Raw genomic sequence first — 17,265 nt, forward strand, 5'->3', positions numbered from 1 at the left:
GAGACCTATCAGTAGAAGATGGGCACATGACTTAATAAGAGTTGAGAAGAACCAATACGACACAGGCAGGCAGAATGGCTATAGAAAATGTTTTATTGCAGGAAGGTCAAAGTAGCGATGTCTACAACAAGAAAAGCTAAAAAAAGAAGTACAAGATCGAAAAAAAATGTTTTAAAAACCTCTGGTCAACTCTTCTTTATATTATGGTGTGAATGCTGGATAAATATAATCAAACCTACCTGTACTGATATTACACCTCTCGAAGACGGAAAACTGTCAATATGGAATCTCTCCGCTCTCCCCTTGATAAATTCCTCTATAATTACCTCTGTAAAATAAAAACCTGCCTAACTTGGAAATGGAAAGAAATTCCTTCCCTTCGGAGGGTTTTTACGTGTCTAAGACAAGAAATGTTTTGCCTGGTCAGCCCTGATTTGAACCAAAACTATCAAGTTTGGTTCCATCGGCTCTAACCTTTAAACCATGCCACAAGATGAGGAAGGGAGTAGGGGTGCAACTTGAGGGTAGATGTTACCCCATCTATGTGAACTCTGTGTGGTGTAGATAATCAGGATGGTGTTGATGTGAAATCTCATCAGTACCTGTGAAAATGTTGAGTGACACACCAGCCAGGAAACTCAGGTTCAAAAGCTAGAGGAGTGAAATTAATTTGACCAGTGCTTGCCGCCCTGACCCTACTGCCAGCCTAGAAAAAAGATTGCTCGAAATGTTGTTAAATGCACAAAAGAGTTGGCATTGGTTGACTGTATATTACACCAGTGAGTTGGGGCTAAGGGTGGAAGCAAAGGAGATGTTCTATCGTTTTTGTTTTTAGTTTGTCAAACAATGCTCCTATGAAATGCAAGCAGTGGTATCAATAGAAGATAAGTTTTGTACTAACACGTGCCGTTATCAGAGAGGCTATTATATGCCTGAAAGGTGTGAGGTTTTGACCACTGCTTGCCGACATACAAGCGAACCTTGATCCCACCAGAAGGACCTCTGGAGCCCTCCTCCCTCTCCACGTAGATTCCCCTGTCTGAAACAGAAAATGTCTTAGACAAATTTTTTTTTCTGGCTGCCTTTCTATTCTGTCTTAGACAGGTTTGACTGTATTAACAGTGTGAAAATAATAAGGCTAAGGGACAATAAAAATGAGTTGGGTTTTTTTTTAATGGATATTGTCAGGAATTTCATGGCAGGAGAAGAACTCAATTGAGATAATTCTGATAGAAGCCTGTCAGTACTAAAAACAATTTAGATGAGGCAAATGTAATTCCAGGCACTCAAATCGACATAAACAGGCCTCCAACTTCTTACACTCTCAATTAAAAAAAAAAAAATAGAAGGCTAAAGAGGCAGGGGTAGACAAAGAAGAATAGCTTCCAAAGAGGCAATTGAGACATGCATAATGCTTTTTTACTTCTCACTGTGTTGATGGTTATAATGGCACATTTGTCACATTACAAATATCCTTGACCTAGTTAAAGTCTGTGTGACCTTATGTCATGTTCTGTTATCTTGCTAACTTTCTGTAAAAATTGCCAACAGTATCTTTGTTTGTTATTTAGGCTTGGTATACATTTCTTGTCTCAGCCATTCTTTATTTAAACAGTTTGCCTTCATACTTTTTGTTTGCAATGGATGGTCATCCTTTCTTCTCTTTGGTCTCACTTGTTCATTCAACATTAACAAATAAGGCCTGATGACATACAGGTTATGGTGTAGTGTACAACATGCTATGCAATCACATGCACTCTAGCACAGAGGCACATGCAATAGTCGTAATTAAAATGTGCAGCAATTGAAATTTTATATGTGCTATACTTTATTTTAATGTTGAGCCCATAGTATTATCTAATTTATTTTCATTTAACTAATATTTCTAGCTAACAAGAACATGCTGTCGATGTTCCATTTTTCAGGACTTTTTGAGGAGATTGAAGCAACTCTGAAGAAAAGAATTATGATTTTTGATGGTGGAATGGGCACTATGATCCAGAATGAAAGACTTGAAGAAGAGGATTTCCGTGGGGATATTTTCAAAGACCATACTTTGAACTTGAAAGGAAATAATGATATTCTCAGTTTGACTCTACCAGAAACTATTTACAAACTTCACAAAGTAAGTGCTTTTAATTTCACTTGTTATATTGATCATTATTTGTGTTGGTCGCTTTGTCAATAATTTTGCTATCCTGCGATAGGTTGTTAGGGGGTGAGGGGGGGGAGGGTGTGATGGTCGTCTTCTTTTGGTTATTCATCTATTTTTGCCTGTCTTAATTTTTCCCATCACTAAATGACCACCATTGTTTCAAGATGTATCCCTTCAAAAAGCATTGTTCGGTGAGAATACTGACTTTTGCGCCGTAGGATTTGTTAGGCTATCCTCACAAAATAAGAAAATTCTGGCAAGTTTTCTGCACTACTATGGAAAAGAATTATCTCTGTAATTTTCCCAGTGCATGAGAGAAAAGTATTGGGATAGTACCTGTACAAGGTCAGCAGTTCTATTGACCTATTTTTGTGAAGTTTGACCTCTACCTTGGCTAGCTGATAAGACTGGTCCGGACTCTGATAACATGAGAAAGGTTTGGAAAAATCTAAACCAGTTGACGAAAGGCAATCGTTTCTTGACCCCTTATCTTACACAGACCAAGGTCTCTTTTTTATCTCTTTCGATTACACCACTCTCTTCATGCACCACACTTTGACTCTGACTTTTTTCCTCAAGTGTAATACCTTTAATTTGTTATCTTATCTGTCTCTTGTCTTGAAAGCCCAAAATGCTTAAGTCAGAATTTATTTAGTACAAATGTTTTTCTGGGGTTTTTCTTTTAGATTTTACTGTAGCCTCCCCATTCCCTATCTTCAAATTTGTATGAGTGTTGATTTTGACAAAGTTATTTGTTTAGATATTTTTTCTTTGAAATTGGGACTTAAACACATAACCTTGACATGAAGTAAAATAGTATCTGAGACATATCAGCAATAGGGTCACCATAGACCTCCCTGTTAAATGTGGAATTCATTTTGTCTCGTCTTTTTTTCTTGTCAAGAAGAAAAGATTCTGTTTTTCCATGTTAGCGCACTGTTGTGACCACCACTCTAATCTGGACCTTTCCTTTACCCCAAGACGTGACAACATTGACTGTGTTTAGATTCTCCTATTCTCAAAAGATCAGCTAATGGATCTTGCAACAGCCCACTTTTTGAAATCTGGTAGTTATATTTTTTATGCTTTCCCGACTGCAGTGCGATCCATGGGGAGTGGATTTTTTTTAAGGTTTAAAAAAAATTATTTTCTAGAAAATCTTCAGATTTGGTACAACAATTGGTTTTAAAAAATGGAAATCTTATACAATTACCTAGGCTTTCTCATCAAGAGATCCATTTCTGTGTTTTTGTATTCTTTACTTATAATTCTGGTTGCTTGTTTGAGCAATACCTTGACTGGTATAGAATATCATAATTGAATATATGATAAGAGAATAAACATGAAAGTTATTATTTTCCTTTTTTTTCTGGACAGGCTTACCTTCTTGCAGGGGCAGACTTTGTAGAAACAAACACTTTCAGCGGCACATCAATTGCTCAAGCTGATTATGGGCTGGAGAAATATGTAAGTATGCTGGAACTGATGGAGATTGGTGTCAAATAAAGGTCTTTTTGTTGGTGGGTGTGAGTGACAGCCTATCTTTCTGTATTCTATGGAGCCCCAAAGAGCGTGCTCTTTGCCATGGCCACCGCCTCTTTTAGGTAGCTAGTGAGGCAGTCCAACCTCCCTGAATCTTCCCCAAAGAGATGCTACCGTCAGACCTTCGTAGCGGGGCATCTCTGCAGCCAGTGTTCCAAATCTTGGGGCTCCTCACTGCACAATAGATAGAATGGGTCCAGTGTGTTATCAATTTTATGTTGGTAGGCCTGCAGCCCTGAGAAATGACCAGTCCTGATTCTCGCCAGTAGTGACTTGTTGTCGCTGGAAGTGCCCCATACACTTCCTTCATTCACTTTTGTGCCTAAACAAGAGTCCTGCTGAATAATATTTCGCTAAACGTAAATTGTGATCTCCCAATTTCTAAATAAGTTTAAAGCATCTTTCGTGCAAGACATCACAACAACCCAAATATGAGCCATCTAACTTCCTGTCTAAACATGTCTGCCTGTCCTGTACATCTTTCAAAATGTTGTGTGATTGTTATGATGAGTATTTATTGTAGCTGAATTAATCTTAATTTGGAAGCTTCCTCTTTCTGCAAACACATCGCGTGTGGGTGATTGGCGGGTACTCTGGTGTGGTTTGCTCCTTCTTTCCTATCAAACACCTATCATCCTTATCTATCCTCCTTTTTTTAATGTTTGTTACTCGCTTGTAACACCTGTAATCTTCTAGCGCTCATATGACCTTATGCAGTTGCGAGCGCCGTAAAACCTCTACTAAAACAAACAAACACATCCTTACTTTCTTCATTTGATAGTCAGTTACATCATTGATTTTTCTGCACTATGTATGGTCTTCATGGAACGTATGATATAAAAAATTCAGGGGACTAATGGATATTTCTTTTTCTCATATTCTATTCTGTCTGTAGGTCTACAGATTAAATGTTGAGTCTGCTCAAGTGGCGAGACGAGCCTGCGAAGATGTCACCAAAGAAACAGGTACTTGAAGCTTGCAGTTCTCTTTCTTTTTGTATGGGGGTAGAAATACTGGGGGGAAAGACACTTCTGAATTGCTGTTGATTTTTACAGTGAGTCTGCATGATAACAGCTGCATTTTGCCTGGAACAAATAAAAGTAGCAGAATAAATGTTGAAGGAGTGGGTGGATGAATCATGCTGCTAAACTCAGATTTCTTGTGGGTTACAATGTATTTACAGAAGGGGAAATCTCATATTAAAAAGAGTCTGAATCAATTAGCAAATTGAATAAGGGAAATCTTTGAAAAAATTTCACTCTCGCTGATTTCAGAATAAGTTAAGATGTTCATGTTTTTTTGTTCCTTCAAGCAGAATGTTACATGTCTTGGTTCAGGTATGTGCTAAGAAAATAATTACAGTTGTCACTGCCTAAGATCACTCTGCATAAGAAGCCAGTCTGCCTAAAACCCAACTGTTACCATGTAACAGAATTTTTCTTTGTAATGTACAAACCTAAGAACTTGTTCTGAAAATAGAAATCTACTCAAGAACCTTGCTTAGGCTCAGAGCAACAAACTTTTTTGAGCTGTTTTACTATGCTTTGGAAGGATGAAGGGAGAAAAGTTGGCATGGACTAGGGGATGACAAAATCTACCCATTACATCATTCACACTTACACAAAACTTTTTAGGCATACACATGAGCTCTGCAAAATGGGTCAATTGCTAAGCGGTATATGGTTAGTACAGTCATTTGCTCCTCTTGCGTGGTCAATGTGTCCAGTTGTTATATAAAATTTTACACAGAAATACCTGTGAGGATAAATGACTTAACAAATTATGTGCTCTTGTTTCTTTTTTTAAAATGATGATCAGGTGTCAAACGGTATGTTGCTGGTGCTATGGGCCCTACCAACCGGACTTTGTCCATCTCTCCATCTGTGGAGCAACCTGAACTTAGGAATGTCAGTAAGTAAAGGCAAAATTGTTCAAGATGGCCTCCCATTGTCGAAGAGAAAAATGGTTGTCTTGGAGAATGTCATTGTAATAGAAAAATAATGTAAGAGGGGAAGTGAGAAGAAGATGTTTATATTATCTTCTCAGTGTGAGAACAGGAATCAGAACAGACAAAAAGAGAAATACATCAGTGCAATCTTCAGTCAAGCTCCAGGCTTTGGAATGCATTTACACTCACATGTACTTTTTTTTTTCTAGCATGTTTTTGTAACTTTATTGTTCAACAGAGTTGATGAGCCTTTTCTAAAACCTAAAATGTGTAGACTCATGACTTTAACACAGAAACATGTAGTCTGATGTATCTGGATTAAATATAAGATCCATGCCCAGTGTCTTTTTCTTTGAATGGAAAAGTAGTTGCGATAGGGATGTTAGTGAAACTGTTCTCAATATATTTTTTTACCTCAACTTGCCTTTGTTTTCTCTAGTTCTGTTTCTATATTTTACTGATTTGATTTATACATTGAAAGATGGGGCTTCTCCACGTGTTGATTTTTGCAATTTTTGCCTTGTGTTCTTTCTAGCTTTTGATGAGCTTGTTGATGCTTACACTGAACAAGCAAAAGGACTTCTTGATGGGGGTGCTGATGTATTGCTGGTGGAAACGATATTTGACACAGCAAATGCCAAGGCTGCTTTGTATGCCATTGAGAACGTCTTCCTCTCTGGTTATGAAAAAGTTCCCATCTTTGTAAGTAGAAAAAAAAATGTCATTTCAACTAGTAACGTAATTGCTATTACTACCATCAGTTATTGTCTTACAAATAATACTCAATGACCTTGAACAGCAATAGTGCAGTTGTTTTGTCTATCCGCTCTCAAAACATGGTCTAGGTTTTACTTAATTTATTAAATTTATGAAACTATCTTTGTATTTAGCTCTTGGGGTCCTGAGTCACTCAGCTGCCTGAACTGGGTTTATTTTTTTAAATTAGAAAATATTTTTTCAATTAATATCATCTTAATATTTTGTTTATTTTCAAAGATTGTAAGCATATTCTTCATATTTTCAGAATTAATTTTGTTTGCTATAATTATTGCTGCTGGCTTTTTAATATATTTTTTGGGGGTCTCGTTATTTCTTTTACGAGTACTAAACAAAATTAACTTTCTTCTTTCTCAGATATCTGGCACAATTGTCGACAAGAGTGGTCGCACACTGTCCGGCCAGACAACAGAGGCATTTCTTGTCAGTGTCAATCATGGTCTTCCTATGTGCATGGGGCTCAATTGTGCCCTGGGAGCTCAAGAGATGAGACCGTTTGTTGAGGCAGTCAGCAAGAACACCATGTCATACGTTCTGTGCTATCCCAATGCTGGTAAGTCGATGTTTGTTAAAGACATTTTAGTGGGTGGTTGGCGGATGCTCTGGTGTGGCTTGCTCCTTCTTTCCTATCAAAGATCTATCGTCCTTATCTCTCCTCCTTCTTTTTTGTGTATGTTACTCTCTTGCAACACCTCTATTCTTGTGCACTTACATGACCTTATTGTGTTTAAAGTGCCGTAAAACACTTACTAAAATTAAAAAGATATTTTAATGCCGCTGTAATCAACAATATGCACATAACTGGTGGTTGGTCAGTACTCTGGTGTGGTTTACTCCTTCTTTCCTATCAAAGATCTATCGTCCTTATCTCTCCTCTGTCTTTTTGGTGTTTGTTACTCTCTTGTAAGACGAATCTTCGGCACTTATATGACCGTATTGTGTTGCAAGTGCCGTAAAATTCTTGCTACAACTAATCTGGACAGCACTTTCCAGTGAAAATTAGGAACAGTGATGGTATATTTTAAGGTTTGGTGTCAGGGTTTTGTAGCTTTCAAAACCAGCTAAAATTTTGTACATGTCATGGTCGTGTATTGCACCACTTCAGAATGACAGAGAATGAAAGTAGACCAAATTGCATGCTATGCTACGTTCAGAATAACAAATTTAATCTAGAGAAGTATTTGCATTGCGTAAAGTTTGCTTTTATTAATGACCAGAATAAATTTTTGATGTGTCGCCTTCTTTTTGTGCTAATTTTGAATAATTTTGAAAGCTTCTGTCTATCCTCAGGTTTACCAAACACATTCGGAGAATATGACGAAACCCCTGAAATTACTGCATCACAAGTGAAGGTAAAGAGAATTTCATAAGATGCATCCCTAGAAAGCAAGAACTTTGATATAAACTCTCCAAGTGTCATTAATAGATAATAATAATAATAATAATAATATATAACATTTATAGAGCGCATTTCCAAAAAAAATAGCTCAATGCGCTTTACATTGGAATACCCATTTTTCAAAAACCTTTCTTACTACTTCCTTTCTTCTCAAGCAATATACATTAATGCACACACACACACACACATACACACACACACACACACACACACACACACACACACACACACACACACACACAGAGACTATTTTCATCCAGACATAGGAAAAGAACAAATGTAATGAAAGATAACGTTAAAAGCTTATGAAGGATAGGCCTGTAGGAACAGAAAATGTTTAAGATGTCTTTTGAAGCTATCAAGTGTTCTTATTTGTCTTAGTTTCATGGGTAATCTGTTCCACATAAATGGACCAAGATATGAGAAAGATCTCTCTCCATATGATTTGTATGATTTTACAGGTGTCACAAGTAGGGTGTTATCGTTCGATGATCTTAGGTTTCTCCCTGGTTTATATATACTGATAAGTTCTTGTAGATAAAAAGGAGCAGTTTTAATTACACATTTGAAACACATGACGCAGATTTTAAATATTATTCGTTCTTTTACAGGGAGCCAATGCAGTTCTTTTAATAATGGAGTGACATGGTCTCGTTTTTTAGATCTTGTTATCAGTCTAGCGGCAATGTTTTGAATTACTTGTAAATGATTCAAATATTTGTTGTTCAGACCTGCCAGGAGTGAGTTACAATAGTCTAATCTAGATAGGATAAGAGATGTTACCAGTGTTTTTGTGGTCTCTTCGCTTAAGTACTTTCGAACTAGGCATATCCTTCTCAGCTGAAAATAAAGGGATTTGGACAGAGATCCTACAAACGAGCCCATTGATAAGTGGTGGTCAATATATACACCGAGATTCCTGACAACTTCTTTACTAGATGTCATATGCCCATATAAATCAAAGTTGACACTTTCCAGATCTTTATTTAATCGTGGATTTTTTATAAGAATGATGTCTGTCTTTTCTTCGTTTAGTTTCAATTTGTTTACTGTCATCCACTTTTTGATTTCATAAAAACATTGTTTAGTGATGGAAATCATGTTTGGTAGATCTTGAATGGTGCCATTAACATACATTTGGGAATCATCGGCATAAAAATGATAATTCAATCCATGATTTTGTAAAATGCTTGCTAAGGGCTGTGTATATAGTGTAAAGAGCACTGGTCCAAGAACGGACCCCTGTGGAACTCCATAATCGAGCCTGACCTGCTTTGAAAAGCTATTTTTAATTTGCACTGACTGAACTCTTTCTAGTAAATATGACTTAAACCATGAAAGCACAGTACCCGATAAGCCAAATGAGCGCTCAAGTCTTGTGAGTAGAATAGCATGGTCAATTGTGTCAAAAGCTGCGGACAGATCCAAAAGAGTTAAAAGACAGATGTTTTTGCTATCAATGGAATCCAATAAATCAGACGTTACTTTTAAAAGCGCAGTTTCGGTACTATGATGAGTTTTATAGGCAGATTGGTAAATTTCCTCAAGACCATTTTTTCTCATGTGAGACAAAACTTGACTTAAAACAATCTTCTCTAGAATTTTTGAGACAAATTGCAAATTCGAAACTGGTCGATAGTTTTTAAATTCATTTTTATCAAGCCCGGGTTTTTTCAATAAAGGTTTTACAATAGCTTGTTTGAAAGTATTAGGTACTGTGCCAGTGGCAAGTGACATATTCACTATCTGAGTAATGTGAGGTAGGACAATATCAATACAGGTTTTGAATACATGAGCAGGCATTGGGTCAAGGTCGCATGTTTTTATGGTTGACCCATTAATACAATTTAAAATATCACTATTTGTAACTGGACTAAAAGAATCTAATATTTGTCCAGTAAATTCTGAAAATTCCAAATTTCCATTTGGCTCTAGGTCGAGAGAAGAGCGTATGGTATTAATTTTGTCATTGAAAAAAGTCACAAATAAACTACAAAGTTCGTCATCTGATGTTGCAGAGGGGAGAGGAGATATTGTTTCTTTTCCCAGAATAGCATTGGTAGTCTGAACGAGTTGTTTGGGTGATTTAACATCTTGTAATTCATGTAGATAGTATTTTTTCTTGTTATTTTCGATGATTGAGTTGACTTTGTCTCGGTGGTTAATAAAGATGTCTCTGTGTCAGGAAAATTATTTGATTTTACCTTATCATGACAGAAAATGCTTGAGATAGGCAAACCAATTAAGTATAGGCCTTAAACTTATCCATTTTTAGGAAATAGAATTCATTTGAGAAAGAGTTGAAATGTTTGATGATATTTTTTTAATGGGATAAACTTTCGACCGATTTCAATACTTAGAGGGTTAACCAATTTTATTGTGTTTTTATGAAGCTTTCAGAAAAGTGCGTTTGCTTCCATCGGTGGTCTAATTTTTTAGATTTTCAAAAGTTATGGTCTTTGGGATTTTCCAAAATTACCAAGATCTGTTTGTAGTCGTGTCTTTTTTTCTGTTTTCCTTTTTCTGTCTTTCAGTACTAGAAAGTTTGGGTCTTTTAGTGTGCCAAAGGTAGGTCTTACATCTGCCTGTCTTTTTTCCCCCAACAGAAAATGACCATCATCCTGTTGTTATGTATGCTTCTTTTTAACTCAAGTTGACTTTTGATGAGTTTCCTGTCCTATCATAGTGAAAGGAGGTGATTCACATTTATGGTCCTTTCTATGCAAATTGCTTAAAGTTAAGAATATAACAAGTGCCATCATCTGTAAGTATACAATAGCATAGGTGTGTCCACGGCAAATTTGCTGTTTGGTGAGTTTTTGTAAAATACATATTCAATTACTTGGTTTCCCTGGCGTTCTTCTTTGATTACATAGATGGAGATCATATATTCCTTTTGTCTCTCCTGTTTCATCTATTTACCTTTATCTTTACTTACGTCTTCAGGAGTTTATGAAGGATGGACTCATCAATATCATTGGTGGTTGTTGTGGCACAACTCCTGAACATATAAGGTATGGTAATTTTGTTTATTAATTTTTGTCTACCTTCAATCAAAATCACACAAATTATCCCTTCATAGTGAGATTACGTACCATAATGCCAATTCCATTAGATATTCAAAGAGAGCTTAAGGTCTGTTACTTGTTATTTTTCTTGAATTAAGCGAAATGAGTACACATTTTAGCCCGTGACTATTCAAGACGATGTTGGTTGTTCGTTTTAAGGGGGGGGTTTTAGGGGGAGGGGCGCTTCTCTCATCATTTTTACTCTATTCTTCAGTTTGAGGTAAATGTTAACGGTTGTTAAGCCAAATATCCAACTAGCAAAAGTTTGATGCAATGTCAGGATTGTTGTTCTGTAAAGGAATTAATGAGCATCCTGTTTTCTTTTTCCTTTTAGGGCAATAGCAGATACATCCAAAGCCTTCAAACCGAGGGTGCCACCAACAGATCTGCATTCTGGACATTTGTGTCTGTCAGGTACGCTAGAAGCAATTAACTGCTTTGAAATAGGTCTAAAAAGTGAATGAATTTCACCCCAGCAACATTTGGTCCCAAATTCTTTCCTGTGGAGAAAATTCTGTTTTGTAATAATTTATAATTTTTTGGTATTTCATAGTGTATGATTAATAACTTAAAAAAGAAAAAGAAAAAAAAACCAGAGCCCCCAAGTACACATGGCAGAAGAGTAAAATCGTGCATTATTGTACAGATTTTGTCTTGTTCTGCTTGGCTCAATAATTTTTAATTTTGTTGTTAACATTTTGTTTCCATGTTCAGGTCTTCATTATAGGAAATTCAGGCTCATGGTATATCAATGTTATATTCTGTGTTATTAATCAGGTCTAGAGCCTTCTTACATTACACCCTTGACGAACTTCGTGAACATTGGAGAAAGATGCAATGTTGCTGGTTCAAAAAGATTCTGCAGACTCATTAAGACAAGAAAGTTTGAGGTACGTAAAGTTGAAAAAGTTGTCAGTCTCATTCATGTGGTAGATAGGCTGTTCGTGGAAAAAGAAGAATTTTACATTGTGTTACATTTCAGTTAATGGTACTACATGTAGATCTATGAATAAATTGCAAAGATGTACAATGGTGTGCTTATGTTTGAAAGTGTTGTCATTTCGAAATGCAACATTTCAGATTCTTGCAGGAATGTATATTTTCCTTTCTGAACTTTGTCAAATTGTCATATCTTTATTTCAAAGGAGAATATAAGAATCCATTGTAATGTTCTTTTATCTGGCTGTAAAATAGGTCAGTCAAGTGTTGAAAGGAAGCTCTTTTGCGACATGGACTTTTAAAAAAACAACCTTTATTTCAGGAAGCTCTGAATGTGGCCAAGGTGCAGGTGGAGAACGGTGCCCAGGTCATCGACATCAACATGGACGAAGGCATGTTGGACGGGGTGTCTGCCATGACCACCTTTGTCAACCTTATAGCTTCTGAGCCAGAGATTGCCAAGGTGATTTACAGGATGCATTCATTATGCTGCCCGACCCAACTCGGCGAAATATTTCCACTCCGTTCACCACTCTTTACGACTGTTTTCCAAAATGAGAAATCTACTAAAGAACTGTTAATAAACTATATTGAAACAAATCGCATTTATTCTTAAAATATCAGTTACTCTTCTTCTTTGCCTTCAAAGATCATTTTCTTTAGGCTTTGCCGAAGAAATATCTCTAGTATGCCATTTTCTTTTCACTCAAAAAACTTTCCACTGTCTGGGGAGGAGAGCATAGTTGTGAGACAGTTTACGAGATAAACTTTGTATTTAACAAATAATTACTAAAGCCTGGAAAAATGACACATGATTTTCAGACAAACAAGACATTCTCCAATCTAGTTTTTTACACTACGCTATGTTCATGAATTGTATCAGTTATTCTGTTCATTAAAGTACTTACAAGAAATAGACAAGGTGGCCTCAAAAGAATTAATTTGAACTGTTTCTTCAATTTCTCCTCTCAGGTGCCTTTGTGTATTGACTCCTCCAACTTCGACGTGGTGATGGCAGGCCTGAAGTGTGCCCAGGGCAAGTGCATTGTCAACAGTATCAGCTTGAAAGAGGGAGAGACAGAGTTCCTGCGCAAGGCGAAGATTGTTCAGCAGTATGGAGCAGCAGTTGTAGTTATGGCCTTCGACGAGGAAGGGCAGGTATGTGGTAGATTGTGGGGGTACGTCCATGCCTGCCTGATTTTTATCCCATGGTTGGTTTCATATTCCTTGGGAAGTGAACATTTTTCCTCCCCTTATCATGAAATGCAAAGATATTCTAGGCTGAGTCACAAAATCGGTTTCTTTTCTTATGTGATGTAAATATCTTCTTAAAAAACTTTTTTTAGTTGGGTTTTTTGTGTGTGTGTGTGTTTTGCGGCAAGCTTTTTATTCGTCTCATGGTCTTGCATTAATACTTGGAGTAAGTCCAACTTGTATTATTCCGAATGATGGTTTCATACCTTTTTGTATGTCTTAATCTTCAGCTTATAAATATACCCTCCTGTCTTCTCTAGTCTCTCTTTCAAATGTCTGAAAGTTATTTCAGTGTTTGATGTCAATATGATGTGTTCATGTCTCTTAAAATGAAAAAAACTAATTGTACTGTGATATTGGATTTTGCTTGGTTAATATTGTCTGAAAGAGAAATGACTTCTTAAAAATTAAAGAATGAAATAATAAATTATACACATTTTGGAGGCATTTTTTGCTTCACATTTGTTTCAAGCCAGTTTATGATTAATTTTATCAGGCTGTGAGACTTTTGTTTAGTTGTATAATGTTTGTTTTGTCTTTTTGTCTTTTTTCTAGGCCACGGGCCGTGAGCACAAAGTAGCCATTTGCACACGTTCCTATAATTTGCTAACTCAGAAGCTGAACTTTAACCCTAATGACATCATATTTGACCCCAACATTCTTACCATCGCCACTGGTATAGAGGAGCACAACACTTATGGGATCAGCTTTATTGAAGCCACTGCTGACATCAAGGTAGGTTAAGATATTTAGCTATCTGTGTTTTCTCTTTTTTTTTTTAAGTCGGAAAGTCTCCATAAATTTCTCCAGATGCATGAAATGGGGAATTACCATTGCATAAGTGCAAAGCTTTCAATTAAGAATTAATTTTTTTAAAGCCAGTGCAAATCATGCTTTGTTTACCTCAGTTTTGACCTAACTCATTCAGTGTGACGAGTAAACTGATAGGTTCACCATCTTCATCGTCACTGCAATAATCCGGATCATCGGCTCACCTATATACCTCTATAAATATTCAACTTATTCCAGTCCATACTTTCAAAAATAGTATCCTTATTTTGGTTAATAAATATTCTTTTTTTTTCTCGAAATTTCCAGTTTATTTGATAAAATGATGTTACACTTTGCTGAACAAATAGGTAAATCAGTGGACAAAATTAAATGTATGTGCTATACAGGTGCCTGCCATTGGAAAAAAATGATGTCAGAGAGGGTCAAATTAAGCAGTGAATGAGTCAAGATTGACTGATCGTGTTCTTGTGTCAGAGGTATTGTACAATTTTCTCAGTGACGCATGGTTTCCCTGTGTCAAAGCCACAATGTGATTCTTTCAAATATGTTAAGTACTCAACCTTTTATTTTCACATTAAAATTATCATATTAGATTAAAAACTCTATTATTGTTGTGTATGTTTTATTTTGTTGTTATTTATGTGTGCATTCAGAGAACCTTGCCAGGCGCCAGAGTCAGTGGGGGCGTGTCCAATTTCTCCTTCTCATTCCGTGGCATGGAAGCTGTGCGAGAGGCCATGCACAGTGTTTTTCTGTACCATGCCATCAAGGTATGTTTGTCAAATTCCACTGGCTGAACCTAACCCTGAAAAGCACAAATTTCCTTTACAGCTTATCAAAAGTTACCAATGATGATGAATATCTGTTTTAAATGCCACGGTATTTGAGGAGATGTACCCAGACATAAATTTTCCTACACTAATTTCCGGGCAAATAAAGTATTCTGCTGATTTTTTGTGGTTTGTTCATGAAACCAACAGTAACAGGAAATTTGGATAGAGTAAAAACATATGTGTAACTTCTGTGACATACTCTTCATTGTCACCACTCTGCTGCTCACAAGAACTGTTGGAAAGAAACTAGTGGCGTCGGTGGCCTAGTGGTTAGGCTACCGGACTCGTAACCGTGAGGTTGCGGGTTCGGGGGTTCGAGCCGCGGGCCCGATGTTGTTTCCTTGGGAAAGACACTTTACCCGAAATTCCCCACTTCACCCATGTGGGAATGGATACCCAGCTATAGACAGTGAAAGATCTTGTCAGTTTGTTAGTGTTTGAGCGCTTAACCAGCTGCTTGCACTGCCTGCTTCCCAGGAAGCTGAGAATGTTTCTGAGTGTTCTACGGTCTTCTGGGGTAATAATATAGTGTAAAGCGCATAGAGCTTGCTTTCGAGTGAGAACATGCGCTATACAAATGCTATTATTATTATCATTAGAAATGAAAGACTTTTGAAACAAAGTTTTTTTAACGAATTCCTGAAATCGATTTTTTTTTCGTTGTTATTGAGTTACTCAATATATTTAGACAGTTATTTGTCTGTATATGTGCACACATGCTCCTTGGGGAGAGGGGGGGGGGGTATCTGTCTCTCGACCTGTTCACCCTTGAACACTTAATTAAGCATGCATGTTTTGAAAGAAAATGTGATGTTTGACCCACTTTGCTTGCTTCTCTCGTTGTTGAGTTGTTAAAAAGGTCAAACTTGATATTGGGAAAAGAAAGTTGACATGAAAACTTGTCAGTTGCTAAATGTTTGTTCTTTTAATTTTATTTTCTAAGCGTACTACAGCTTCTGAGGTCTCTTCCAAGGTTTTATTTCTTTTGCCACATATCAATACATTTCATTTCTCTTTTCATTTTTTCTTTTGTGTAGGCAAAAGCTCATCCTCAGGAATTGTGATTAATCTAAGTAAAAAAGAGATTTATCTAATGTCCTGTCATCTTGCCTTTTTTGTGAGAGTGGTTGTAGGATGCCACTGTTATGTTCTACTTGGTTTCTTCCCCTCTATTGTTGCTGTCTATCAGTCTGGCATTGTTCTTGCACTAAATGACCATGATGGTTTTGATTTGTTTCTCTTTACTTGAACAAGTTGTCTGTGGGCATCCTCAGGCTGGTATGGACATGGGTATCGTCAACGCAGGAGCCCTCCCTGTGTATGATGACATTGACAAGGAGCTGCTTCAGCTGTGTGAGAACTTGTTGTGGAACAAAGATCCCGACGGCACTGAGAAGTTGTTGGCGTACGCACAGGTTAGTTATTAGATGAAGAGCCTTGTGACGAAATGCTTTGTGAATAAAACCCAAAAATAAACACTAGATGAAGCTTATTTTTTTATTCATAATCTGTATACTTTTTAAACAGAGCATACAACTCCCCCCCCCCCCAAAAAAAAAAAAAGAAAAAACATTACAGAAAGAGCAACAACAAAAACCAAAACAGTGAAGAACAACTGGCCTGGTTTTTTCTCTCTCAACTTTGTTAAACTTTTGCTCCTTCCAGACAAACACTCAATCTTTTTTTCCACCTTCATAATTCTGTTTAACTGTCAAGTGTGTAATGATCCTTCCTTTGAATAGCTGGCATAGCTGAGATTGTTGAAGCTAAGAAAGGTCGACGGATGATGAGTGCTGTTTCACAATATCTATTGTCTTACGTATTCATTTACAGAGTATGACTCAGGGTACCAAAACCAAAGCTGCGGAGGACGAATGGAGACAGCAAGGTGTGGAGAGTCGTATCTCTCACTCCATTATTAAGGTGAGTATTTGCCACTTCATTTTTCTTACATGTTCTTTGCAATAATTATAATTATCATCAATGCCATGTTCTTTGTAAAAGTGAATATATACAATAATGATTATCATCAATGCTTCTGTGGTCTAGTCCTGTTGTTTTTACTAACTTTTAAAAATAATGTAGGAGGTAATTTTTTTTTTTCACTTTTTATATGTTTGAGATTATGTGAAGCCTGCACTTGCATGAACCAAATTTGTGTTGTACTTTATGATTTTACAGTTAGGATAGCATTTTTCAGGCAATGTGCTCACAGATTATCTCCATGGAAAGATAATTTTCTTTCAGTTTTGCATGTTGGGTAGAAAAAAGGATTGCAAGATAAGTCTCTGGGCCCCAAAGTTTCACAAAATCTGAGGCCGTGGCATGAGACATTTACGGTACCCATATCTTTTACTGTCTTTACTTCCACAACCCATCTCCTGGCAGTGCAGTTGTTTGATTTTCTCCCCAGGGCATTGACAAATATGTCATTGAAGACACAGAGGAAGCAAGGCAGAAAAGCGATCTTTACCCAAGACCTTTGAATGTTATTGAAGGCCCCCTCATGGCGGTATGTACACATTTCCTTTCCATTGTCAATCAATTTTTTTTGCTGG

General features: G+C 36.8%; 1 protein-coding gene across 1 annotated transcript in view; it reads left to right on the forward strand.

Moving 5' to 3' along the window:
- LOC101860502 (methionine synthase) overlaps positions 1–17,265 on the forward strand; it is a gene marked incomplete in the record, with an annotated part of 33,771 nt that overhangs the window by 2,146 nt on the left and 14,360 nt on the right. The window contains 17 exon segments of the mRNA XM_005100914.3: positions 1,926–2,125; positions 3,533–3,622; positions 4,593–4,662; positions 5,516–5,608; positions 6,181–6,347; positions 6,780–6,975; positions 7,713–7,774; positions 10,768–10,835; positions 11,224–11,303; positions 11,667–11,779; positions 12,151–12,291; positions 12,801–12,986; positions 13,638–13,817; positions 14,528–14,644; positions 15,982–16,122; positions 16,541–16,630; positions 17,121–17,219. Coding sequence (XP_005100971.2) covers positions 1,926–2,125; positions 3,533–3,622; positions 4,593–4,662; positions 5,516–5,608; positions 6,181–6,347; positions 6,780–6,975; positions 7,713–7,774; positions 10,768–10,835; positions 11,224–11,303; positions 11,667–11,779; positions 12,151–12,291; positions 12,801–12,986; positions 13,638–13,817; positions 14,528–14,644; positions 15,982–16,122; positions 16,541–16,630; positions 17,121–17,219 — 2,093 coding nt within the window.

The sequence above is a fragment of the Aplysia californica genome, unplaced genomic scaffold (genome assembly GCF_000002075.1).
Source record: "Aplysia californica isolate F4 #8 unplaced genomic scaffold, AplCal3.0 scaffold00264, whole genome shotgun sequence".
In the NCBI taxonomy this organism is placed as follows: Eukaryota; Metazoa; Mollusca; class Gastropoda; order Aplysiida; family Aplysiidae; genus Aplysia; species Aplysia californica.